The sequence below is a fragment of the Gasterosteus aculeatus genome, chromosome 15, assembly GCF_964276395.1.
Source record: "Gasterosteus aculeatus chromosome 15, fGasAcu3.hap1.1, whole genome shotgun sequence".
Lineage (NCBI taxonomy): Eukaryota > Metazoa > Chordata > Actinopteri > Perciformes > Gasterosteidae > Gasterosteus > Gasterosteus aculeatus.
Genome location: NC_135703.1, coordinates 4,631,747 through 4,658,684, shown reverse-complemented (window position 1 = coordinate 4,658,684; position 26,938 = coordinate 4,631,747). Strand labels below are relative to the sequence as shown.

General features: G+C 45.4%; 1 protein-coding gene across 4 annotated transcripts in view; it reads left to right on the top strand.

Moving 5' to 3' along the window:
* col12a1a (collagen, type XII, alpha 1a) overlaps positions 1–25,854 on the top strand; it is a 47,826-nt gene extending 21,972 nt beyond the window's left edge. The window contains exons 26-66 of one of the 4 annotated variants that reach the window (XM_040199115.2): positions 92–228; positions 1,288–1,417; positions 1,498–1,637; positions 1,895–2,027; positions 2,223–2,255; positions 2,997–3,136; positions 4,737–4,866; positions 5,009–5,148; positions 5,273–5,402; positions 6,920–7,062; positions 7,646–7,775; positions 7,886–8,028; positions 8,205–8,334; positions 8,811–8,930; positions 9,065–9,211; positions 9,312–9,428; positions 9,524–9,676; positions 9,863–9,937; positions 10,027–10,166; positions 10,316–10,439; positions 10,683–10,826; positions 11,073–11,237; positions 11,463–11,501; positions 11,658–11,796; positions 12,409–12,551; positions 12,965–13,074; positions 17,123–17,281; positions 17,517–17,594; positions 18,415–18,501; positions 18,925–18,978; positions 19,154–19,249; positions 19,558–19,611; positions 20,419–20,472; positions 20,750–20,803; positions 21,337–21,408; positions 21,496–21,531; positions 21,635–21,701; positions 21,797–21,979; positions 22,085–22,162; positions 23,337–23,507; positions 25,015–25,854. In XM_040199115.2, the coding sequence (XP_040055049.2) occupies positions 92–228; positions 1,288–1,417; positions 1,498–1,637; positions 1,895–2,027; positions 2,223–2,255; positions 2,997–3,136; positions 4,737–4,866; positions 5,009–5,148; positions 5,273–5,402; positions 6,920–7,062; positions 7,646–7,775; positions 7,886–8,028; positions 8,205–8,334; positions 8,811–8,930; positions 9,065–9,211; positions 9,312–9,428; positions 9,524–9,676; positions 9,863–9,937; positions 10,027–10,166; positions 10,316–10,439; positions 10,683–10,826; positions 11,073–11,237; positions 11,463–11,501; positions 11,658–11,796; positions 12,409–12,551; positions 12,965–13,074; positions 17,123–17,281; positions 17,517–17,594; positions 18,415–18,501; positions 18,925–18,978; positions 19,154–19,249; positions 19,558–19,611; positions 20,419–20,472; positions 20,750–20,803; positions 21,337–21,408; positions 21,496–21,531; positions 21,635–21,701; positions 21,797–21,979; positions 22,085–22,162; positions 23,337–23,507; positions 25,015–25,163 (4,667 nt within the window). In that variant the 3' untranslated portion in view covers positions 25,164–25,854. Of the gene's footprint in view, positions 1–91; positions 229–1,287; positions 1,418–1,497; positions 1,638–1,894; positions 2,028–2,222; positions 2,256–2,996; positions 3,137–4,736; positions 4,867–5,008; positions 5,149–5,272; positions 5,403–6,919; positions 7,063–7,645; positions 7,776–7,885; positions 8,029–8,204; positions 8,335–8,810; positions 8,931–9,064; positions 9,212–9,311; positions 9,429–9,523; positions 9,677–9,862; positions 9,938–10,026; positions 10,167–10,315; positions 10,440–10,682; positions 10,827–11,072; positions 11,238–11,462; positions 11,502–11,657; positions 11,797–12,408; positions 12,552–12,964; positions 13,075–17,122; positions 17,282–17,516; positions 17,595–18,414; positions 18,502–18,924; positions 18,979–19,153; positions 19,250–19,557; positions 19,612–20,418; positions 20,473–20,749; positions 20,804–21,336; positions 21,409–21,495; positions 21,532–21,634; positions 21,702–21,796; positions 21,980–22,084; positions 22,163–23,336; positions 23,508–24,156 lie in introns of all 4 variants that reach the window. The other 3 variants (XM_040199117.2, XM_040199116.2, XM_078089500.1) reach the window with 3 other exon arrangements.
* Positions 25,855–26,938: the final 1,084 nt, after the last annotated feature.

Here is a 26,938-nt window from a genome sequence, read left to right as displayed (position 1 = left end):
GCCGCTAAACTCATCAAAGCAGCACATTGCAGTGTTTCATGCAGCAGAGCCACTTTGACTTTAATTCACTGACCTTCTGCCTCCCGTTCAGGGCCTCTGCCACCTGCCGGCAAGCTGAATGTGCGCGACGTCACCCACAGCACATTGAGGCTTATTTGGGATGCTGCTCCTGGTCCCGTTCGCAAGTACCTCATCACCTACAAGCCTGAGGAAGGAGACGCAAAAGAAGTGAGTCTGCTTCCAATCCTAGCCCTTCTTTTCCCAATAAAACCATGTTTCCCACAAGGCCTTCCGCTGCATGTTGTCTGTTTCAGCCATTAGGTTTGTATATTGATTTATATATTTATTAACATTCACTGAAGCCTTCATCTATTGGCTGAGACCACATAATGGAGACTGCAGCTGGTTGTATGGACACGAGGGAAGGTTTTCGATTCCAACGAAAACACTATGAGACCATCAGAAAATGGTCCTGTGGGGGCTGAAGGGTGGACAGATGCTTTATGGTTGCATATCCCCCTTATAGGAGTTCTCGGGCTGCGGAAGAAAACTCTGTGGTCAGCGTTTTTGCTACTTCCTTAGCCATAAATCAGGTGGAGGTGATCCTCAAACCGCTTCTGATGGAAACACACGTGTGACTCATGGGATGAGGATGCAACGAAGTGCGTTGGTGTAAAAACAATCTACTGCCCAGAAAGTAGCACAATGTCATGTTTGTCGTGATGGATTATCTGATAGAATGCCACTCACAACGCAGACCGGACATGTTCCCTCCAGGTGAATCATTTTACAAAGGTTTAATGGTTCACAGAGACAAATACTGTGTCTGTTTGGGCTATAAACGGCAAAAAAACAGCAACTGCTCCGGTTAATGGGGGGTTCAGAATGAATATCTTAAGTTAAACCTCTTAAAAATCTGCAATCCTGCTGGTTATTTCCATTCCCTTAATGGGACAAACGGCAGTAAAGTCAGCAGGGTGTTTCCTAGAAGTATTTCAGGTGGTTTTCTTAGCCGCTATTTTTTTTGTTTGTTTGTTTTGTGTTTGTTCCCTGGAAACGAGCAGTTTTACGTCTACAAATTCCTGACTACTTGACTTTCAATAAGGAACGCTTTGCAGCTGTTGCCCCGTTCCTGGAAACTCATGCTCAACTCATAATTAAAGTTTTTGCAAAATGTTGCTTAAGAGAAAAGCAACTTAAGGTTCATGAGCTTTTGAGCCTCAGCACATGTATTTGGGTTGATTTTGTGTCATGATATGAAAATAATCTTGTTTGATTGTCCTACAGCTGGAAGTGGACGGAAGTGTGACGACCAGACAATTGGACAGCCTGATTTCCCAGACTGAGTATTCTCTGGCTGTCACTCCGATCTATGATGAGGGACCCAGTCAACCAATGTTGGGAGAGGCAATCACTGGTAAGAACCACCTCATTAATATGGTATTGTGGAGAATGGTACCATCCCATTCTCATAACTCCTGTCTTTCTATTCTGCAGATGTGGTTCCTGCACCGAAGAACCTGCAACTCACAGAAGTTACGGAGACCAGCTTTAGAGCCACCTGGGAGCACGGAGCTCCTGATGTGGCTATGTACCGCCTCGCCTGGGTCAAGAAGGGAGATTCTAACATCAAATCTGTAAGAAAAATACAATTTTTAAAGATCTTTTACACTTCTGATCTAATAATTCATGCAAGTATTTCTTGATAAGGCTCACAGAAAATGCTTTGGCGATGCTCTGACAGAGAACTCCAGTGGAGGCATGCAGGAGATCTTAAACCCCCCCCAGATATTTCTCAACAGTCCAATTATAAGCACTCCAGCATGGACCTTGTGTTGTTTGGTTTCTTTTGGCGAAAGTTGTTTCCAACCTGCGATTATGTTTTGCTCATCAGTTCATTCTGAACAATGACGAGATAACCTACGTTCTGGAGAATTTGGACCCGGACACGCCCTACGACGTGTCCGTCACCGCCATCTACCCGGATGAGTCGGAGAGCGAGGACCTGCTGGGCAGCGAGAGGACATGTAAGATTCACACTCGCGCAGCGCTGCAATGGCGACTGAAAAATCCCTTATATTATAAAACGATTTTGCTTTCGTTGTTTGACAGAATCTCTGTCTGATCTTTAAACGAAGGCCGTCCCAATTACTAACATTTTGAAATGAGCCAAATCCTTAGCAAAGGCTATGCCCATTACACCTTTCTATTTCTGCCTCTAGTGCCTATAGGGTCCTCAACTGGTGGTAAAAAACGTAAGTATATTCATGGTAAAGCGAGAGGATGTTCGTTTTTTTCCCCTTTCAAGTTGTGAAAGCATGTTCAGAGCAGTCATCAGCATTTTTTGTTCATTCAACAACCATCATCATCAAGCAAGGCCCTTAACCCAACCATCGCTCCAGTGGTGCTGTGATGCACCCGACGCGGCCGAGTTGACCATGTTTGTCCGTCCTTCATCTCATTGTCCATCCCATTCATCCCATGGCTGTTTTCTGAATCCCTCAGTGAAATGACAAATGACATGGCTGAAGAGGGATTTCAAATATGCATGCCCTGCCAAACAGGGATTTGAACCCTTGTTTTTGAAGCGCATTCCTTCATCATTCATCATCAATTCATCCATCATCCATTTCTCCATCGCATTCATCCATGCATTTATCAGTCCATCCGTTATCATCTTTCCATCAATCCATTGCTGTTCACAAGAATCCATCCCGGCCTCGTGAAAAAGACAAGACCGCTTGTCTTTGCTTCTTTAAAGTTGCAATCCTTGATAGAAAACAGCGATAAACCCGCTTTGTTCTACCGTGAGGTAAAGAAAGTGAGGTCATTTCGAGACATCCAAGACAGAGTTGACATTTTAACACGAGCCGACCAAAATATCAAGGACTGTGTCTTTAAAGAATACTTTCTTAATGTGTGCAATGGAACAACTGCTCGTACCACATGACGGATCGACATTGACATTGACGTTGTAATTGTGAAACGTTTTCCAGTGCCTAACGGACCTCCCACAAACCTGGTTGTGTTCAACGAAACCACCACCACTTTGAACGCCAGGTGGAATCCGGCTCCGGGGCGAGTGCAGAACTATAAGATCACTTACGTCCCCACGGCTGGAGGCAGGAGTCTGACTGTGAGTCACCCAACAGACCAACACACTGCTTTGTGTAGTTATTGTGTTTTCTGAAATTTACAGTAGATGAGACTTTTTCCTTTGCAAGTGGCTTTTATGGCAATTTCTCAAGCAGAGAAATTATCTGGTGGTTTATTGGAAAATAAGACACACTTATTATAAGTTAAGCAAATACTGCAGTAGCAGCGTTGATGGTCATTAAAAGTTTATAACCTCTTTACTGGATTACTTACGTTCACGGGCCCTCAAGCTTTTATTCAATCACCGGATCGGTTTCTCCTTCCAGCGCTTATTTGCCTCCAGGAAATACAGGTGCTGCCAGTGGTTTAGCATTATTTGACTTTATCCTAATTAAAATCATAAGCGGTTGTTTGGATGTGGCGGCGTTAATGTGGACAAAACGCTTCATAGCCCAGCATTTTTTGGCTGCCTTCCTAAATGTGTAAAAGTGTTTTTGGATGACAGGTTGCATATTTGGTTTTAATTTGCTGTCAGACATTTCTCCTCGTTTCCAAGAGGCAGACTTAAAAAGCAAGCAGGCTAAAGTGTGTGTGTTAATGCACACGCCCTCACACAAGACTGCAGACCGATAAGCTCCGAAAACAACTCCTTAAATCAACTTTGTTGAATATATTTCATCCTCGCCGGTGTGCAGTAATACTAATGTGAGGAGTTATTTAAGAGGGAAACCAATTACGATGTCATTGAAAGTTCACCGTTCAGTGTGTGTCTGTGTGCGCCTGTTTGTGTGTGTATGTATACATGGAAAACGGAATGTTCTCGTCCCGTCCTTTTAGTGTGTGTTTGTGTAATGAGAGAGCACTGTGCCCCGTGTGTTTAATATTAGAGAGTAGACTGTGTTGGGCGGTTCTTTCCTCTCTTTTAATAAGTTCCAGACAACAGACACCGTTTGTCATTCTGGAGACAGCGACTGAAGGTCTCAGCAAATTTTCAGAATTCTTTTGTTAAGTGTGCCTTTGGCTCAGCTGATGTGACAGCTTTCCCTTTTTTTGGGGCTAATTGGTTAAGTATTATCACACTGAAAGCTTGATTAAAAACTGCCAAATATTAGCATCAGCCAAGGCATCTTGGTACACTGTCAAAAGTCAAGAGAGTGTAACTAACACAGGCAGTTTTGCATTGTTTGGTCTGGGACAACAAATCCACAGCACATTTGGAACTTGTGTACCAGAAAACTGGTGCCAAATTATAGAACTTCCTCCCTTCTGTTTTGGTTTTAATTTGCTTATAAAAGATTCAACCAGCTGTTTAAGAGACAGAGCTGCACAGCGATTAAAGACACCCACAGAGGGTTAAGGGAGAATTTAAAAGCACCGGCGGTCACATTATCACACATCAGGTTATTGACGTCACCTTGATGCACCCACAAAGAGCGGCGTGAGTCTTGATCCCATCTGATGAACAGATCTTTTCCCTCGGTGGATGCTAGGATTGCTAAAAGTTGTTGAAAGCGATAGTGAGACTGATAGATATTGTAACAATGCAACTAGCTTTTCACAAACCCTTGACGGCATCAGTGATGTATATATATTAAAGTGAAAGTTCTAACCTAAATGGAAATGTATTCTATCCCTGCTAGACCCAAGTTGGAGGGAAGAAAACTACCGTCCAGCTTCCTAAGCTCACCCCAGACACCGAATACTCCATCACCGTGGTGGCGGTCTACGCCAAAGGACTCAGCCCGGAGCTGAAAGGCCCTGGAAAGACCAGTGAGTTGTTCTCTCTCTCTCTCTCTCTCTCTTTGGCTGCTTCCAAAACAAAAAGTGGTAGAAGACGCCCCTCGTGATGAACGTATTCAGCGCTGTTTGGGGTTTGACAGCTGCAATGCATCACTCTTTTGTCTCACCCCAGGGCCTTTGGGCGGTGTTAGGAACCTGCAGGTCACAGACCCCACCACCAGCACCCTGAATGTGGTGTGGGAGGCTGCAGAAGGCAATGTGCGTCAGTATAAGGTCTTCTACGTCCCCGCCGCCGGAGGAGAGGATCAGATGGTAAGTTGGGACAACGCTTTCGAGAGCATGAGAATGGTGAAACGGGCTGCTCCATGATCACAATGTGGCCCTGCAGTTGCCGGAGCACTTCCTCAATCTATGCCTTTGGCGTACTTCTGCCCAGGTCCAGGTACCAGGCAGCACCTTGAACACTGTGCTGAAGAACCTGCAGTCCGACACGGTCTACACGGCCACTGTGGTTCCGGTCTACTCCGCCGGAGAGGGACAACGCATGTCCGAGAGGGGAAAAACCCGTAAGCACTGCATACATGCACACAGTCATTGTGACCTCCTTGGAAGACAGTTTGCAGGGTTCATGTTTTTTTTTTTTTTGCCACAATTTCGAACCACCAATCTGTGCTGGGAGTGAGTCAGCGTTTTGCGGGGTGATTGCGTAGGAAGGAATTCCTCCGGCTTGGCGGGATGGTAATAATGTCTCATCTGGCTTTACTGTGATGTTGTCCATTTATAGGTTGGAGGTAAGCTAGTGGTCAGGATAATGTTGGGTATAGGGACTGGGGGAGGGGTACATTGACTAATTGGCTCTCGTTTAGGAAAAAGAAAATGGGCTAGAAATGAATGGAGAGCTTTATATGTTTTATGGCTCTCAACTTACTTGGCTAAGGTCATGCTCCGTGCCTGCTACTGTTCCCCCCATTTTCCTTTCTGGAACCATGGACCTTCATGTTCTGTGGCTTTTTCCTCGAAATGTTAACTGAGCTCTTATACATTATGTAAAGTATGACGGATCATGCTGCTTTTTAAAACTAACCTTGTAGCTGCAACATCTGTGGAATATGTCCTCATCTCCACTCAAACAATCAATCAATTTTCCAATTTTTAAGGATGGATCAGCCCTCAATATTTGAGTTAACTTTGCAAGCGGCTGACTGTGGATTGTGCCTTTTTAAAATTCCGTAACAAGCTCGGGTTTGTGTAACTTTAAAGTACGGAAGTTCCCTCCCCAGGTTTTGCCCACTGTGTTTTTCCCGTGCATTTTTGGGGTTATATTGGGGAGCAGCACAAAGCTTCAAAACATCTGCTTTGGTTTTTTTTTTAGAGGCAAGTTTCACACAAAGGCTGCACACCATTTTATATCCTATTCATTAACCTGCGGGGCCCCGACGGGAAGCATCCTGTTGATAGCAGTATTGTTAAATAATGTCTTAAACTGGGCTCGGTCGGCCGGTGTTGTTTGCAAATTCATTGACACGTTCTCATCTAGATGTTGGACGGTTCTGTGTGTCCACAAAACTAGTCTAGACCGCGTTGTGTTAAATGAGACTGAATGAGGGGACCACTGGTTGGGAGACTCTCAAAGGTATCATTTAAAACTTGTTAATAACCCCCATGAAACTACACAAGGTCAAATGTCACATCGCTAAAACATGGATTCAAAAAGAAACATTCTTCAGGCATTTGTGCTGCGATAATAGAGCTGTTGTTTTGTGTAAATTATGGCTTTAGCCTCTAATTTACTGACCTGGGTCCAATCCCCGTCTATGAAAACCTGACCTAAACAGTCTCTGTTCTTCCCTCCTCTGCCTGGTCTCATCTTCTCCCTCATTCTATCTCAACCAATCTTTACAAACCACTCGAGTTGCCGGCCTCTGACCTCATCCGTTCATCACCCCGTCCTCTGTGTCTTAACAATCCTCTCATCAATCTTCTTTCCACTTTGTGCCGCGTACTGGCTTAACCCCGCTCCTCGTCCTAACCTCTCCGCTCTTTGTATCTCCGTCTCCCCGCCCCGACATTCCTGGGCCCGCAGTGATGCGTAGCCCCGTCAGGAACATCCAGGTTTTCAACCCCACGACCAACACTCTGAACGTTCGCTGGGAGGCGGCCACGGGTCCAGTCGTGAAGTACCGGGTGGTCTATTCTCCGCTCAATGGTGCCAGGCCCTCTGAGTCGGTGAGTGCAGAATGTCACCCGTAACTCACCTTTTTATCATCTTAACGGACCATCAAGTCTGTTCACCAAGTGGTCCATGTTAGTGTGTTTGCGTGCATGGAGGTTTTACCCTAACTGCCTTTTTGTAACATGCGATAGATTTCAACTCCTGTTCCACAATATCCGTCATCTGGCACCAGTGTGGCACCACATCTTCTGGGTTGCTTAAAGAATGTTACTTTGACATAGTATCATTAGCTCTCTCCAGCATCTGCCAGTATTATTGCACCATTAAGAACAGTTTATCCACCGGGACTTAAAAAAAAACATGTTTATTTAAAGAGTCAGGCATATTACGGTTTATTGATGGAGAGGTCCACATTTATGGAGAGCTCAGACCTTTTTTCGCAGCTGGAGCCATGATGTGCAATCTGGCCTTTTTCAGCTGGCATCATCAAATTTGTTACTAGCTGGGGATTTTCAGGATGTACTGCCAGCATCGGCAATGCCGCCCGTGATCACAGAGGTTAACGCAAGCCTTCCAGGAGCTTAATCCGTCTGGCAAACTACTGAAACTCCTCACACGCGCGATACCTTTATGCAGGTTTTGATACCAGGGACCACCACCGAGGCCTTTCTCGAGCAGCTGCTCCCAGACACTGGTTACAATGTCGGAGTGGTCGCAATGTACAGCGACGGAGAAGGACCCGCCATCAGCGACGCCGGAAAGACACGTGAGAACCTTTTGCCTCCGTGTTAAAAAGTCCATCCCCATGTAGAAAAAGCAATCTGGTGCAGTTAGTTCAACGATTAGACCACGCTCTTTGAATGTCTCCGTGCTCAGTGCCCCGCAGTGGTCCGAGGAACATGCGTGTATACGACCCCACCACCAGCACTCTGTCTGTGAGCTGGGAACATGCCGACGGTCCCGTCACGCAATACCGCATCACCTATACCCAGACCACTGGAGACCCCATCGAGGAATACGTAAGGATGTCTATAATTCCACAAAATTCCCCCGTTTATATCTAACAAAGTCTCTTTTCCAGAGTGGCGATTATTAAGTGATGAACCAAGAGATGTAAATGCAATGCGTCCCTCGTGTGCTCCTGACATGTTCTCATCTTATCCTTTTTTTTTTGTGATGTGATTATGGCTCACAGACTGTGGTACCGGGAAACAGAAACAACGTGGTCCTGAAGAACCTGGATGCAGATACTCCTTATGATATCACAGTGACTGCCATGTACGCCGATGGAGCAGGAGGACAGCTGGAAGGAGACGGACGCACGGGTACGAGCAAATTAATCTTGACTAATGCAGATTTCCTTAAGGACACGAAACCAGCCACATTGAGAGAGACTACATAACTGCACACAGATAGCAGAGAATGTGATTAGTATGGTCCATTGTTTTGGATGCAAATTTAGGGTAACAAAAAAGGAAATAAGTTGAATTCTTGACTTTTTAATGAGGGCCAATCGCAGCTGGAGACTTTGCCAGACAGATGTTGTGCTTCCAGTGCCGGCCAGTGCTTTGCTTTTGAAAACAAAAGAAGGCCTACCTCATGGCACAAAGGCAGCTTAATATTTACTTTGTTAATATTTCTCTGATGTGGTCCAATTTATCATCCCCTTGAGTCAGAATGAGCAATAATAAGCTGCAATACAGTAATTACCCTGCTAATTAACGCCGACGTAGAACTACAAACCACAGCAATGGAAGGAAAGCCGTGTTGACTGTGCTGCCCTGTCTTGTTTTTCCGGCAGTGGGTATGCTCGGCCCAAGGAACCTTCTTGTTTCTGATGAGTGGTACACCCGCTTCAGGGTGTCCTGGGACCCCGCCCCCTCCAGGGTAACCGGATACAAGATCATCTACCAGGCTGAAGGTGTGAACACGTTATTATTGCTTTCAAACGCTGCGAGCTTTTTGATATTACACCTCAAAGGAACGTTTATAAAAAGTAGAGGGACTTTCCTTTTAATACTTACACATAAGGGGACTTTTAATGTCTACTCTCAGGCTCTGATGAGTCGTTGGAGGTGTTTGCTGGAGACGTGACCTCCCACCAGCTGCACAACCTGAAACCTGGAACCACCTACGACCTGAAGGTGCTGGCACAGTACGAAACAGGCCTCAGTGCGCCTCTCATTGGAACAGGCACCACATGTAAGTGTTATCTGCACAAAACAAAGTAGATGATTCTAATTTTCCTGTAAATTGGTGTTGTTGTGAAAGGTTAAGTAATAAGAAGAGTGCTTTCCTTTAGTGTACCTGAATGTGACGGACCTGAGCACTTACAACGTTGGCTATGACACCTTCTGCATCCGATGGACCCCTCACAGAGCCGCCACCTCCTACAGACTCAAAGTCAATCCTATCGACCGTAAGTGCTTCAGTCAGCGCCAACTTTAAATGTGTCCGGGAGCGCAACCTGAATCTGTCCAACCCGGATTCTCCTTTTTCTTTCCTCTCCTCTAGCGTCCAAGAGTGGAGCGAAGGAGATCACTGTCCGAGGCTCGGAGAGCAACTACTGCTTCGACGGCTTGACCCCCGACTCGCTCTACGAAGCCACGGTGTTCACCCAAACCCCCAACCTGGAGGGACCCGGAGTCAAAGTAAAGGAGAGGACACGTAAGATAACGCCCTCTGTGCTAGTTTAACGCTAATGTACCAGAGGACAGTGGTCTCACGCGCTTCACCGGTAAAGCCAACTGGAACTTGGATTTATTTTGCGTGTACACGGTAGATACCTGCAGCAGCCACGTTATACCGTGTCGCCTTACACGTTGTGCACGTGTTTTTGTTTTTGCCTCGCAGTGGTGAAACCCACAGAGGTGCCAACGGAGCCGCCCAGCCCCCCTCCTCCGGCGACAGTGCCGCCTGCACTGGACGGTGAGGAGAGCTCCGGCGTTTGCACCAGTAACTCTGATGGCTTTGCTGACATCGGGTTTCACATTAACATCGTTGTACCCACATCACAGTGTGCAAAGGCGCCAAGGCGGATGTGGTCTTCCTCATTGATGGTTCCTGGAGCATTGGAGACGACAGCTTCCAAAAGGTTCTCCAGTTCGTCAAGAGCATGACTGGAGCATTCGACGTCATCAACCCTCGCGGCATGCAGGTCGGCACTGAACCTCGATGGCGTCTTTGATGAGTTCTTCATCAGCAACATTTTTGTAAACCCACCAAATGCAATGTTTTGAAATGTTTGCTCTGTATTTCTGCATCAACCATTATCGCTCTCTCATCATTTTTGTTCTCTTTGAACAGGTTTCATTTGTGCAGTACAGTGACGACGCCAAGACGGAGTTCAAGCTGAACACCTATCAGGACAAAGGCGTGGTGATCTCAGCTTTACAGAATGTGCGCTACAGAGGAGGCAACACCAAGACAGGTACACCACCAAAAAACACAGAGGTCCAGATAAAACTAGTTGTTGTAAAGCAGATGATTCATTGATTGACGAGAGGAAACAATAGATAACCGTAATAAAACATGAATGTTTTTTAAGTAAGACAATAAAAAGTTTCCAAGGTTTTTTAAAATATTGAGGTTCCATTAAATCCCTCATATCAATAAGTGTTTGATGCTCCCTGAACCCTCTCGTTCATTGTGGTCCTCCTCCTCCTCCATCCAGGTATCGCTCTGAAGCACGTCTATGAGAAGGTGTTCACCTCAGACAGCGGCATGAGGAGGAACGTCCCAAAGGTGCTGGTGGTGGTCACAGATGGACGTTCCCAGGATGAGGTCAAGAAGAGCGCAGAGAAACTCCAACATTCTGGTATGTGTACAATTATTCATCATTGCCATGCACTTTTTTGTCGGTGTCCATATTGTTTTTAGTAGAGCTGTTTTTCTACGTTCCAATTTTCTCCCTAACTTTGTTTTCATCCAGCAGAGCCCCAGTTGTTAATTTAATTTAAACTCTCTGAAAAGATCCTTCTACTGATAACACTGAGTGGTTGGGGGAAGTTTGACAGTAGTCTTGTTTTTTGTGTGTGTGTCTGGGTGTGTTTTGCCCTCACAGGCTACAGCGTGTTCGTGGTCGGAGTCGCCGATGTGGACAAGTCGGAGTTGAGAATCATCGGCAGCAAGCCCACTGAGAGACACGTGTTCGTGGTGGACGACTATGACGCTTTCGCCAAGATCCAGGACAACCTGATCACCTTCATCTGTGAAACCGCCACTTCCAGTAAGGCCGTCATTATCACAAAACACCATTATAGGAAGGCGTTCAAAAACATTTCCTTTTTTTCTGAAGCTTCTATCCATCTATTCTAATGCACATGCAAAAGGTAACAGGAAGCCCCACATTTCAGTGGATTTCCTGCCAGGAAATGCACTAACTGACATGAATCACTTTCTCTAGCCCTTAATCTGTTTCTCAAAGCCTTTACAACTTTTTCTCCTGTTCCAGCTTGCCCCCTGATCTACATCGATGGGTTCACAACACCGGGTAAGCATAGAGCATCGCCACACACCTTACATTCACCATTCACAATACCTCCTCTTGCTTGTTTGCATTAGGGAAATGCTATTATGCAGCTACAATGAGTTTTCCCTCTTTCCATCTCCACCCTCTCCACGTGCCTCCCGTTCTCACCCCTGCCAGGCTTCAGGATGCTCGAGGCTTTCAACATCACAGACCGGACATTCGCTGGCATCAACGGTGTGTCCATGGAGGCGGGCTCCTTCAACAGCTACATCGCCTACAGGCTGCACAAGGACTCCTTCCTAAACCAGCCCACAAAGTAAGCTCTGAGTGTTTGTCATGGGCGTATGAGTCTAATAAATCGCAGCCTATTGGCCTTATCTCTCGCGTGCACCATAATTCGGCCCACAGTCATTACTCATAATGAGGCCTCTGTCGTCAGAAGGGTTTCCCCGGTGCCCCTCGGCTTTGAGCCCACAGCCCCATTAGGTTGTTGCAGCTTGTGGAATAGAGTGTACCTCTAAAAGTTCCTGCACCGGCCCTCCTTTGTGTTTCTAGGAGCAAAACAAAAAACCTGCAGGGTCCAGAGCTCCGTGTCTCCTGGGTCTCATTTGAGCATTTTCAGAACTGCGGGAGTATCCGTCATGTGTTTATAATGATGAGCACTTGGTGCCCGGAAGCAGCCGCTGCCATCATGTGCACAAATGGAAACACTTAAAACTTCAGACAATGAAGGGGAACATGGAACGTTTTCAACATGTGGCCAATTTTTGCAAATCAAGGGTTTCTCAGCCAATGCGACTGGATGCCGAATCTTTGCAGAGAGACTGAATGTTCTTGATTCATTTCTAACGTAATACTCTGACTGCTATTGTGATGATGGCACGGACTCATGACGCATAACAATTTATGTTGCCTTTACGCTTTACAGGGAACTCCATCCGGAGGGTCTTCCCCCATCCTACACCATCATCCTGCTCTTCCGCCTGCTGCCCGACACGACCTCTGAACCTTTCGATATCTGGCAGATTTCAGACAAAAACAACAACCCCGAGGTCGGGATCACCGTTAACCGTAAGTCTTTCATCCCACTGTGGCCCCCAGATGGAGGGGAAGCCCTCTGTACTTGAACCCAAAACAGTCACAGCTGTACGCTTTTATATACCAACTTGCCTTCTCTTGACCTACTGACAGGCAGCTAAAGTTTGTCCGATATAATAATAAGACAGTCGAGCCGTATTGAACACTTTGCTTGGGAATTTTTCCCCCGGCTTTTTAAATTCTCCAATAGAAAGCCTTCATTCGTGAAGACAAATGCACGGTCGCACACGCGGTAAAATGCGCGTAAATAATTACAAACACGGACCTAATCCCTCCTAGCCTTCCCTTGCTACAACCATGTGTTCTCCATCGCCCCGGCTTTGCTTTGCGTGCCACCGCATCGTAACACACTGTCAGGGATTCATCAAAGGCTCTTTTCTCTTCAGCTTCCAGCAAAACAATCACGTTCTACAACAAGGACACCCGAGGAGAGATCCAGAGAGCCACGTTCAACGACCAGCAAGTGAAGCGGGTTTTCCACGGGAGCTTCCACAAGGTAAACACGACGCATGACTCTTAACGGGAGGAGTACGTAGCCACTTGGATAGTCAAGAGGGAGCGTTTCGTGGTCACCTGTGGGCTGATTATAGTTTTCAGATTTTGTTTTCTTTTTTTCTCCCTTTCATTTTATGGTTTTAAATTCTGCGTGACTTCATGCTTCATTTAAAGGGTCTGACCACATAGAGACGGGAAACTCTCCCGTTAGTTGTCCCGTGGATTAGAAAGCACTCTGCTCCGGACTGAAGCGCCAGTCAGGGGATTGGATTGAGTTTAATTGAGGGTTCTGTTTGAATTGGGTTCATAGATGGCATACAGCAGGCTTTGCGGTGCTTCTACAAAGAAGTTCTCCATGCGTTTGGTACACAGGAAATCAATGCAACTGAGGACCTTGACCTTGTTCGGGTCGATCTGCGGAATCTAATTTTTCCCGTAATGCAACGCAACGGCATCTTTCGTCTTATTAAAATGAGCATAACTGCAAGAGAGCCGCAGCACACATTAAAGCAGGGCTCTCAGTAGTATTACCCTTAACAAGAACTGAACAAAAAATAGTTGACTGCCCCTTTAAACCCTTTGCTGGAGCCCTTGTATTTTTAGTACTAAAGGACATTTAATAATAGTTCTGTGAGCCAGAATACGTTCTGGAATGATCGCTAACAATGGTTGATCTATTAAAAGGTTGAATCCAGATGTTTTGAACCGCCCCGATGAAACCGATCCGTGCCATCAGCCTTTTAAGGAAGAAATGAAGATTGAACTGGGGACCGGTAATTAGAGTATTCTAAAATCAACTACTGTTCAAACTATCTTGAAATAATCATCCACAGTGGTGTTATTGTTTGGCAAACCCTTGTTTCTTTTCAGTGGTTCAACCACTAAATAAGGGCTCACGTGCCAAGTTTATAACTGCGATAAACAATATGTGTGTACAATACGCAGTCTCTTGTGGTCGCAAGCAAGAGGTAAAAAGACAACATCAAATGCCTTTGAGTCCAATTGAAAGCAGGAGCGGACCTAAAACATCCTCTGTGACGAGTGTAGAGAGCACAGTGTGTTTCCGTAACAACCCCAGAATGCCTTCGGATGCTAGATTCAGCACTGGAAGAAAAACGACTGTTTTCAATGTATTGAACGTTTTCAAGGGCCCTTATTTAGGACACCGCACCCCCCCTCGCCCCCCCACCCCACTCTCCCCACCCTCCCTTGCTCCTCCTTCTAATGTAATCAAAATGAATGAGCCTTTTTAATGCTCCATGGTCTTATCCGACATCAAAGGGAGCCCACTTCCCGATGTTACAAAGGGCAGCGTTTTGAACTGGAGATCTGATGGGAGCGATTGGCCGGCGGATCAGAGAGCGTTCTGGCTGTTCAGTTTGACCACTTAACTTCCCCACACGTAATTGCGGGGGTAACTTCATGAATGAATGGGACCCTGGAAAACGTTGGGTCGGACTCAGGACTAGATGTAAATGACATCACTGATGGTTTTGTTGGACAGCGGCCTGTTCCGTGTGTGTTTTGTGGCCGTGGCAGAGACTGTAGTCTGAATGTACACTGGGTGGCTACTTTGCGGTGCTGTAGTTGTTGGTCCATGAGCTGGCGAGTCTTCAGCGGTCTAACCTAGCTGCTTATTTACTGGTCTGCTGAGTAAGTGCCGCTACCAACAGCTGTGGTGGTTTGTCTTTACATGTCGCAAGCGCTTTGCCAACGAGTCTGTGGCTATTACAGAGAGACCTCTGTAATAAAGTGTGTGTTTCAGCTGAAACGAATAACTAAGGATGCTGTTCGTGATTGATATGCCTCCAGATTCTATCCTCCTTTTCATTGATTTGTTCAATAGTCTGTAAAATGAGGGCAAGTGGAAAGAAATCTAGATCGAATGTCTCAAAACCCCGTGGCGTCATCTTCAAATATCTTGTTTTTCACATTTTAGAGAATAGAACCATAAAAAAATGTTCTCGCATTTTCTCACGTTCCCTCTCTTTCAATCGCTTGATCAATTAGCGTACTATTCTTACACTAAAAGACAGCTCGACAGATTCCGAATAAAAAGCAAACCCAGGCTGGAGGGGTCGTGGTCTATTGCTTATAGAACATGTGGGAAAGCTCTCACAGATGACTAAAGCAGATGCAAGTCACTCACTGGCCCATTGGGGAATCCCCTCCCACACTCGCAGGGTGGGAGCCCGTAGAGGGAAAGTTCCTCTACACCGAAGTGGACGGGACCTTTTCCACGAGCCGCGGTGACCAGTCGGGGAGTTACAAGCTGGAAGTGAGAGCGTGCCGGTCGGTGGGGTCACTGAACAGTGCACTGCAGCGCTGAAAAACACACACAAACCTTATTGTTCTTGAAGTCTTGAATTCAGTGGGTTTTTTTTTTTAAACTTTCCTTTCGGGCGCTTTTGTTGCAAAGGTTGCGCCAATGTACGCGCACGCTGATTATCCGCTGACTGCGGTCATTGTACTCTTCATTTGTGGCGGCCTTCTTTTGGACATAGGCAGGCACAAAGACAGGAAGACTTCCTGAACCTGAGAGCGAGAAATACAGGAAATTAACTTTTCTTACCAAAGGAATCCACAGTGACTGTTTGCAGGTGCCAGATCAGACAGCTTCACATCATGAGAGATACATTGGAAATGATTTCTGGTCCAGCAACAGCACTGTCGGTATTAAACATCTAATGGCAATTTTCATAGTGATTATTTATTTCCCTTCACTGTCAATGAAAGCTAATTTAGGCTTGGACTTACACTTAATGACTTTCATCCATGCATTAATAGCAGGTACTAAACTGAAGGAGTATGAAAATGACGGATCACTCAGGAAAGAGCCAAGAACCATAAAATCTAATCTGATAATAATTACGGAAATATTTCAAGTGTATTAGAGCTGGGAGCTGGGATGTCTTCCCATACGGACTCTTGACTGAGTGTTGACCCAGCAAAGCACAGGGAAACCTTCCGTGTTGAACAATGGAAATTGTTCATCTGTCAACACTTTGCTGCTGGAGAACCAGATTTCTTAACAACGTGTGTTATCAACAGAGGGAACAATTGCCGCTAGAAACACAATTTTTCTGTGGCCTCATTTTCCAGTGTTTATAGTGTTTACTTATTGGTCAGTGAGGCAATGCGTATAAATATATATAAATGCTCATTTCTTTGCCATCCCGGTATATCATTCAAAGATGCTTCGGTAAGCCCTCAGGAGCACCGTGGTATTATTGTCCGTTCCAGGACCCCGGGATGAACGACACCCCTCTCTCTTTGTGGTCCACCAGATACTCCGTTCTGCTGCCAAGGAAGTCAACTGTAATTTTTGTCATTGGTTGCCAGGAACTACTGCCTAGTCTGTGGTCGGTACGGTTTTGTAGAAAGAAATAGAAGCTTGCTTTTCCTGACATAAAGAAAGCTTGTCTGAGTGTTGATCAGGGGGAACATTTGCAAAACTGGGGGAAAAAGTATGGAAAGTGTAGGACGTTTGATGGCACACCGCATGCGATATTGCTTCAAGATGTTTGAGCGGGGTTCTCTGGTCAGGAAACTTCCAAATCTGGCACTTTGTCATCCTGTGTTGTTATACAATCACTGACTGCAGCTCTAAATCCAACTGTTGTATATTTCCTTTTTTACGGCCCATTCATCTATGGAGGCATCAGACGGCAGTCTCGTGCCAAATCAGTAACCGCTGCGGGGGTAATATCAGAATCTATCATTAACATGGCTCTGCAAAGACTAAACAGTTCACTCAATCTGGCAAATTATGTGGAATACGGGATCAGCATCTTCATAAACTCCAGGCAGCGCGGGTCAAAACGGTTCAGAGAAGTTGTTCCTGGCCTTATGGTTGCATTTTCTTTAAGAATGTCCCTCCTCTTTTAAGTGTCCTTTCCAAATACAAATGAATGCCAAACCCAGCTTTTGAAAAGCTCCAGTGTTCTTACCGCTCTCTGCCAAGTAATTGTGTTGCAACACGGCTGGCAGCGGCGAAGTATTGACAAGACAATATGCTTTTGTTAATTGTGCCCTCTCCCTCCCTGCAGCTCCACATCAGCGTCTCTGCAGAGAAAGTCAAGCTCAACTTGGACTGCCAGGAGGTGGCGGAGAAGCCCATCAAGGAGGCCAACAACATCACACTGGACGGCTATGAAGTGCTTGGCAAGTTGGCCAAGTCCGCAGGCGGAAAGAGGCAGTCTGCGACGGTAAGCGAAAAGGACGCTGGGGAAGAACACAAAGGCTTAGAAGAACGGCTTTCCAAAGGATAAATATCCAAATCCTCTTGTGTGTAGATGCCCGATTAAATTGTATCTGCTCCCAGTGACTGCTGGAAGAGGGGAAGCCTGCCACCTTTTATTCATCTGAGGGACCCACAGTTCCATCGAGAATGGGAGCCATTTGTAACACCTCTGGATGTTTTCCCCTTCTTCTGTTGTGTAGTTCCAGCTCCAGATGTTCGATATTGTCTGCAGCTTGAGCTGGATCAGCCGAGACAAATGCTGCGACCTGCCCTCCACAGTAAGCACAAACGTCCTTTTTGAATCATCTAACAACCAAGTCGAGTCAACAGGCCGTCTATCGTCGATCACACTCACGGGATATGTTGGTTTTGATGTACGTGTACGACTAACTGTGTTTTTAGAGAATAGGACCTGGAATCAATAACAATATTGGTTCCCAGGACAAATAAAAGATGAACCAGTATATTTACTGTATATATTGCGTGCATGCAAATGTTCTCATCTAAGCCAGTTTGTATTCATTGGGCTAAAGGCAAGACTGATAACTAGAATGCAGGTTGGGAAGAGAGCGCGTCAGTCATTGTGCCAAACAGACTGTTAACAGTGTGACCCAGCAATTACAGGAAAACAAGTGCTCCATTTGCAGACAGTAAATCATATGTATTTCGACCGAGTATGGTAATTACCGGACGCACGCAACATTCATCCCATTATGAGCAATTTGTCTGTAATTTGTATCAGACATTAATATATCATGTCAATGACTGCAGTGTTGTGTAACTCATTATGTCAAAGACTCGTTTCCAAAACTGTGATCAATGTTCGCAGCTGTCGGCGAGCCTCTAGTCTTAACGTCCCACTCTGACTTTGCATGGGCTACTGTTCCATCACGACCTTAGCCGGGCTTCTAAACTTTCTCAGCGTCGTAAACTGCAAGTTTTCCAGGATGCATTCACTGAACGGCATTCTCTCTCCGACCGCTTGAATCCCGATTGCCAATGGAAGTGAAATGGACTTTTAAGAACACTCCTCTGCAGTGTGTTTGTGCATCTTTGTTCCTTTTATGATCGCTTCATCTTGTGTATCTTCCTTTCCAGAGAGACGAGGCCAAGTGTCCTTCCCTGCCCCACTCTTGCACATGCACACAGGATAGCATCGGCCCCGAGGGGCCTCCTGGACCTTCGGTAAAAACTCCCACGGTCCTCTGTCCTCTGTCTGCACCTCCTCTATCTCTGTCTGTCTTGATGATGATGATAAAGCCATACGTCTCTGTACAGCTACAATAAGCTGCTCGACATTCGCTGCTACAGTGAGACTGAGGATGTCCTTTGCATCAGTGGTGGTATTTTGTTTTCCTTCGGAAAGAGGAGACGAGGATCAGACCTGCTGCATGTACTGAAATGTGGGCTCAAGAGGAAGTGACAAGAGATAAATGCCTTTTGAAAAATCAACAGTGAAAACGTCTGGAATTTCTGCGCTTCCTAACCTCACTAAACCCCTGTGAGGATTCGGCAGGGCTCAGGGTTTTGGGGATTAGAGGTTTGGGGATTTTGAAATTCTGCTCCTGTTGTTACACTCACTGTGCCTGTGGCTCGTTGCCTTTGCAGGGCAGCCCAGGTTCTAAGGGACCACGAGGAGATCGAGGACAAAACGGCAATCCTGTGAGTGACCCTGTACACTACTTAAGGCACATTTTACAAGTTTTGAAGCTTTGATCGTGGGTGTATTTTTTCCCTATTGGATTCAAAGTGGACCCTTTACACTGTTATGTTCATTTCAAGTCTGATTAGAAGCGTTTTGGGTGGCTTTAAACGTTTTGTCTGGGTATTGCTGCAGGGCCCAGTGGGTCCACGCGGAGACTTAGGACTCCCAGGCGCAATGGGACCACCGGGTCCACAGGGCCCCAACGGACTGTCTCTACCTGGAGAACCCGTAAGTTGACCTACGATACAAAAGTCAAGCCACGCGAGCAATACTTAGGAATTCTTGTGAGATGGAGATGAATGTATGCGTCCCACATTACCCCCCTCCCTCCCTCCCCGTTATTAGCGATGATACCAAAGTCTAATTTTGTTGCCAATCAACAGTGTGTGTGATTAATAGCCAGAGTCAACGCGGCTTGCTAATTCATTTTCTAATCTGCAGATGTTCTTACACAAACATGACGTCAATCGCAGGCTAAAAGGGGTAAAACAAAAACTTCTCAACATAACATTCTTCTTCTCCTGCTCCACTTTCAGGGTCGCCAGGGACCAAAGGGAGATGCCGGAGACCCGGGCCTGCCTGGCTTGCAAGTAGGTACTCCCCCATTCTCCATTTGTGGTTTATGAACAGGAAACAAGGAGAATATCCTTAGAGAGCAGCAGTGCTACTGGAGCCTGGATTCACTCCACATGCTGAGATTGAAACCACCCTGAGAGGAGGAGGTTTACCGCAGAGACCCACACTCTCTGCTCTGTTGATTGACAAACGGCAAAAGGTCGATGCTGCAGATAAGTTATTATGGAGCGCTGGCTCCTGTTACCAAAGGGGAACCAGGGAATGGAACATGTTCTTATCCACAGACCGGTAACTGAAGATGTTCGTGGCTTGGTGGAGACTGAAGCTGGAGCATTTTTTTGCTTGCAGTAGATGTCATCATGCAGACTTCTTGGATGAGAACAATATTGACATAAAACCCGACTGACCGTTACGCCAACAACCAGAGGTCAAAGGTGTTTGAGGGTTGCAGATTTGAATTTCATGGGATCATTTTGGTGGAAGGGCACTTCTGAGTGGGCTGATGAACGTTCATGCATCCAGTTGAGATCATTCAGCCAACTCCCACCATTCGACAAGCGTGAACATTGTCCGCTTGTTATTCTAACCTCTGAAAAGGCGTATTCAGACGCTCGAGAAAGTGCTTCAGCGCTTATTGGCAGAATTGTCTTTTCACAATGAAGTGTAATGTAAAACTAACGATTCAGATTTATAGTACAAGCACAAGAAATTGTTTTTATTTTCAAAGACAATATATTGTTTATCTTCTTGTGTATTCTAGTTGAACAAACGCATCAGGGATCTTTAGCATTTGACTTGATGGGTCTGCTTTCCCCCCCCAGGGTTCTCCTGGACAACGTGGTCCTCTGGGCCCCGTTGGACCAAGCGGTGTGCGGGTAAGATCTACCCTCTCGCCTGCTTCATGTTCACACTGTGTTCCAAGCCAACAAATTGATCCAACACACACTTCACTTAAAGGACACGTTTTGCATGTGTTCGCCCACTGAGCTCCGCGTGGGCCAAAGCATGTTCTCACTTGCGCCGTAGCTAAAATAATTACAAACGACAGATTCAAGGCTGAAACCAATATTAAGTTATGACACTGATGTATTGCATGAATAGGGTCCCCAGTGTGTTGTGGACCATGTGTGATGGTATGTTATTTCTACACAGGGGCCACCAGGAAAGGAGGGACCATCTGGACCCAGAGGCCCACCAGGGCCCATGGTGAGTGTGTGTGTGTTTGTGTGTCTCTTTGTCTTTGTGTTTTTACAGAAAAGAGCCAAACAACTATTCCGTGGAGCATGCTTTCTTTCCTCCTATATCTGCACCAATTACTCCTCTGGCTCCACAGTTGCACTCTGCTGGAACTGCACATAAAAAAAAAAGCAGACTATAGTCTGAAGCCCTCTGCGCGGGTACGATGGTGGTGCATGCATCTCGTTTTCCTCTTCTGCGGTTTGACGAGGTCGGAATCTACTTGATCCAGACGTAATGCCAACAGGCAACACGCCAGCATATAATTCACACGCACTTTACCGCCCTTAATGCTCGCAGTCTGTGTGTGTGTGTGTTTCCATCTACTCTTTAGTGTTCTTGGCAGCTTTTGCCCCCCCCTTCGATCCCCCCACTGCAATTGTCAAAGTATATAACCCAACTTAAAGCTTGTTACACAAACATTAATAGGGAGCAGAAGTCAAACGTTGCAATTATGTTTATTGTGCAGTCATTTTAGATAATCTTTGTGTTATTTTTTTTAGGGAAACCCTGGAAATCCAGGTGTACCAGGAATTACTGGGAAACCAGGGAAATCAGGAGACACAGGAAACCCAGTACGTTCTTAATAACGGAAATAAAGAGAGAACACATTGACAGTTTTTTTGAAGACGTTGTTCTCACACATCTCTTCCCTTTAACAGGGACCCGTTGGCCTTAAAGGAGAGAAAGGAGAGAGGGTATGTATTGTTTTTTTTTTTAGCAAACGGCAAAACAATTATCTTTCATGACTAATGAGAAGAAGCAGTGCCACGTCTTCACAAGAAGGTCTTTGTTTTCAAGGGAGACTTTGCATCCCAGAACATGATGCGCTCCATAGCCAGACAAGTTTGTGAACAGCTCGTGAGCGGTGAGCTAAACTTCCCTTCACATTTGATGTACTTTAAGGTCACGAAAAAACACAAATCCATTACAAATCCAGCGGTTTTGGTTCCCCTCTTGCAGGTCAGATGAGCCGAATTGACACGTTGCTCAACCAGATTCCCTCCGGGTATCGTAGCAACACTCCGGGGCCAGCTGGTCCTCCCGGCCCTCCTGGCAACGAGGGATCCCGCGGAGAGCCCGGACAACCTGGTCGATCTGGTTTCCCTGGAAACCCGGGTTTACCTGGAAGTCCAGGAGAAAGAGGTACTAGTCTGAAAAGAGTAAAATATTAGTCCCTGGATCCGGGATTTTCCTCCAACATGCTTTATTGGTGTGAACGTGTTTCCCCCCCCTCTTCATTTTATGCAGGTCTGGCAGGAGAAAAGGGAGAGAGAGGATCTCCAGGAACTGGTATCAGAGGACAAAGAGGTCCATTAGGGCCCCCAGGTAACCCATTATTCTAAATAATCCATCTCTGTTAATCTCCCATCTCAATGAGGGAAGGAACACAAGAGTGCACATTTTCTGTTGCATATTGTTCTCCGGCAGCTCCAGACGGTCTGCTGGTCTCCCACTGTTCAGTTACAACTTAATCTTGGCAGTAAAACACAGTTCCAGTGACAGTTTGCACCTTTTTGTGGACCTTTCCATGTCACGGCACTCCTGTGAGAACGATTAAAATGATATACTCCAACCTGAATGTACCTGCAGCGTAGGTGTCAGAGGGACCTTCGTTCTGGCTGCTGTTCTCCATAAATTATTTGGAGGGACCCCGCACACATTCCCATTTATTTTCTTAGGGATATATGCCTGGAGTATGTTGTACCTCTCCGAAAACTATGCACATTTAATGTATAAAACAGTGAATGGAAGGCATTTACACTCATTAAATAGAGAATGTATGTGTCTAGGCTTTAGATGGTCTATATTTAGTCTTTGGTCAAGTTTATTCTACAGTTGATATTGTTTAAAAAAACATATTGGACTGATTTGTCCATTCGCAAAAGGCTGTATGCTCTCCTCCGTTAAAATGGATACCCAACAATAATAATAAAAGCTGACCACTTCAGAAGACTTCCTCTCCCCAGAGAAGCTGTTGCAGATCAACAGCAACCTTCTATTGACGTTGACCCCACAACAACAAACACTCACATGTCTGTTTCTGTGAATGAAGAGAGAAACAACCAGTGGGAGGAAGTCCACACTGATGACTCACTTGTGTGTGTGTACTGTAAATGTACAGTACGTGTGTGAGAGAATCTGATTAGCGTACAATGAACTTTCTTGAGTGACTTCATCGCCAACACATGGGCTCACTTAAGGACGAGAAAAAGAGCGAGGGGAAAAATTCCAATCCTGAGTTTTACCGTCTAGACAGACGGGGCCACGGGCAGGGGGGCTGCACACAGCCCCAGACTCTCCTTTTTTCTTTTTCTTGGTCAAGCTTTTTAATTGAGCCATTGAAAATGTCTAATAGCAGTGCCGTGTTACCCCTATGAATTACCCCACTAGAGATTTCCACTAGAGATTCACCTGTGATGTCAGCGAGTCTTTGTGCTGAGCTCCAGACACGTCTGTCCACCCCAACTGGCCTTACTCACCTTCTCGCTCCCCTTCCCAGGCCCACCAGGAGAGTCGAGAACGGGCTCCCCGGGCGCCACTGGCTCCACTGGGCCTCGTGGACCTCCAGGTCGCCAGGGCACTCCAGGTGTGAGGGGACCACCAGGACCATCTGGGTACTGCGACTCCTCTCAGTGTGTTGGCATTCCGTACAATGGACAAGGATACACAGGTACACTGAACACTGTCTAGGTCCTGCATGCTACTACATTACATGCAAGACTAAGTGTATGCAGACTAATGAATAACTCAGGGCTTTACGTCTTTCTTTGATAATGTATGGAGATATGAATCTAAGTGCTCCAGAGTATTATTGCTTGAACCCAAAACAACTGATCGACCCCCAGGGCCCCGTCCCGGTTACTGCTGTCCAGCGAGATAATCCTTGATTGGGACATAATGCTGTTTAAAGTGATTGACCATCACAATTAGTGGTCATTTTTTGAAGGAATAAGACCCTTTTTGAGGCTTTGAGGTTGACCCTCCACACCTTCATGTTTTCAGTCAATGACCATCAATCTTTCTTCAAATGGCATCTTTATGAAACATAAACCCACTGTTTAATCTGTTCCTCACAATTGAACTGTTAGGATAGAAAGGTGTAGGTCCTGCTAAGCTCAGTTAGCTTGGCTGATGCTAAACTAGGATGATCGAGTCCATTTGAAGGAGGGGTTTGGTTCAGTCTGAGCGCGGAGTCACTTTTCCAATATCTCCATCCATTGAATGTTTAAACTGGCCTGTAAAGCATTAATGCTGAGTGTGTATGATGACTTACATTCAATTAATTTTGAAAACTCACACCTTTTTTGAACTATTTGCAGGTATGGCATAGTAATCACACTTTGAAGCCCTGTGTCTGAGATGTTTGCCCACTTGCTATGGGGCATGTAAGGGATGATCACCACGGACACAATTATTATTGAACATTACAAAAGCCCCCCAAAAAACGAATGGAGCGGAGTGGCACTAACATCATCTCACTGGCTACAGTGATGGTAACCTGCTGGCCTGTTTGCATCTTGAACCACAACCCACTGGAAAATAAAAAATAAAAACCCCCGAGACTGAGCATTTCTACAATGAAAGGAGCATGTACAAACATCCAAAACAACTACTAACAAAGAGGATTTCATAATGCAAAGCAATGTCAATGTACCGGTGATATGTGTAAATAAAACTAATGTGGGTGCCTTGTAAATGATTGTATGAAACCAGGACATTTTACTAAAACACAAAAATCAAGTTAACATCCGTTTTGAGCTCATGCCTCATAACCCTCTGCTTACTTACCACCAGCACCTCTGTATACGACGCCTTAAGCATGTTCCTTTTGTCAGTTTAATCCTCCTGTTCTTTGTGTACGTCGGCCAAGTCGGTGCTGAATGTTGCTCCCCTGCTATTCCGATGAGTTCTTTGTAGTATGAGCTGGTTATTTTACTACGTCTTATTATCCAACAGCTTGATGGTTGATTTTTTTTTTTTTTCAAATGTCATCACAGCATTTGGAAGAGGTTTTTTATTTTTATTTTATTTAGCTTTTTCTATGGTGCTTCAGGAAGCAATAGTAAGACACTAGGCATTTGTTTGGAATTCCAAAGTGCAATATGATTTAAATTGTGCATGTGAAAAATTGTTCAAACGAACCCTTTTCTTATTGGCCGTTCCAAATACTTTTCTAGCCAACAACTACCAGCCTGGACCCGAGGTAGAGACTATACCCGTGGAGCCCGCTGGGGAGTTTGAGGCGATACAATCACCCGGTTATATGCGAAACCAGCGAGGAAAGAGATCACCACCACACGACAAAACACAAACGCTAGCATCATAGCTGCACCGAGGAGTTCTCAGACAGCGAAACATTGGAGTAACTTCCGTGATCACGCATGTGAGGATGAGGTGATCTTCCCGAAAAATTACATACTTATATGGGTTTGATACCCCTGGCTATATTGAACATATATTTTTTGACATGAGACAATTTAGCGGGATGAATAGAAACCTTCATGTTTGTTCATTAAAACCTGTGTGCTTGCTAAGTGTCTGTTTGTAATCTGCAAATGTTTATTGTCCATTGTGTCACTAATCATGTGAAAACCAGCAGTATGTCAAAGAAGTACGGTATGACTTTGAACATTTTCAGACTATCTATGTTGTTTCTGTCAAACTTCATGATGCAAAGTTGTTTCTCCAAAGCTAAAACAAAAAGGACAATTAATTTGATCCCCAAAGATTTGTTTATTGAGATGTTTTGTTAGGCCTTTAAACCAAATAATCTGATTTTGTTTTGTTACCAACGGTGGAATTGCATGTTTGTGTTGTATATTTACTGAGGATTTCGACGTCAGAATATAGTTGTTGTTTTCTATATATGCAGTCTGGATTTGGATGCAAGACTATGGACATAGAATTGCTTTTCCCATGTTTGAACTGCACATTTTGTGAATTCCACACAGCCTTATTTTCTTATTTATTTCTAAAAACAGAAGAGGCATTTTTCAATAAAACTACTGAAAATGTAACGTTTGTTTCAGCTTTCCAGTCATTTTTTTCTTTTGCTGTTTTACTTCTCACAGTATCTGACTGACTCCCCAACATGTTGCCATCTCCCCTTTTACGCCACACGCCTCCAGACCAAACACAGTTTATTTGATCTTGAGCGACAAAAACATTTTCTTTCCAACATAAGGCCTCGAGAAATATGCTTTGAAGTTTGAACCTTTATTTGTTTTGGCAGCTAACTATTTTAGCGGCAGAATGTCAGGTAATGTCGGAGCAACAAAACCAGAAAGCAGGGAGTATGCAAGTTGGCTTTCGTCAGGTTGCAACGATTAAGCATGGACTTCCACGAGGAAGCAATGCAAATAAAACTGGGCGGATACCGGCTGGAAAAATTCACAGCCCCCCACATTAAGCGCGCCTCGCGGTGAAACGAGAGACGCGTGAGGTAAGGGACAACTCCCGCTATTTCTGTTTGTTGTGATGAAAGGGAATCATGTTGCGAGGAGGAAGTTTTCACAGGAGACATTAGAACCGCGAAGACGCGGCATGAAGCAACTTTATGGAAAAGCTGACTTTTGATTTTGCGAGAGCCAGGAATTCTTGCGGGTGCAGAAGTGATGTCTGCACATGGTGTGTGCACGAAGGCAGAGTAGAAAAAGAGATCACAAATATTGGACAGTCTGTCTTGTAAACATCTCTGCAGCGGTACACTGTAACACATGAGAGAACGTAACTAAACCCACAGGTGAGGTCTCAGTACACACCTCACGATGTGGCTTTTTTTGAAGGAAGCACAAACACTTACCTTCCAGCAACACCCCTTCACACTTGCTGGCCTTGTTCCTGTTCAAAGGGGTGCGCTGTCCTTTACTTCTCAACATCAGGCTCTGATTTGGGTTTTAATGTCGCCGTCTCCCAGATGTCTCTATGTGCCTTTTTTTTTCCACCACCACCAATCATATGGTTTCCCTCTAAACTCCCATAAAGAAAACGGTATTCAGTGATGCCCGATGCCATCCTCGCGCTGTCTGCTTTCAGTCTGCTGATTTCTTTGAGTTTGTTGACAATCCAGCGAGCATCTGTGTTCGTTTTGTGGCGGGCGTT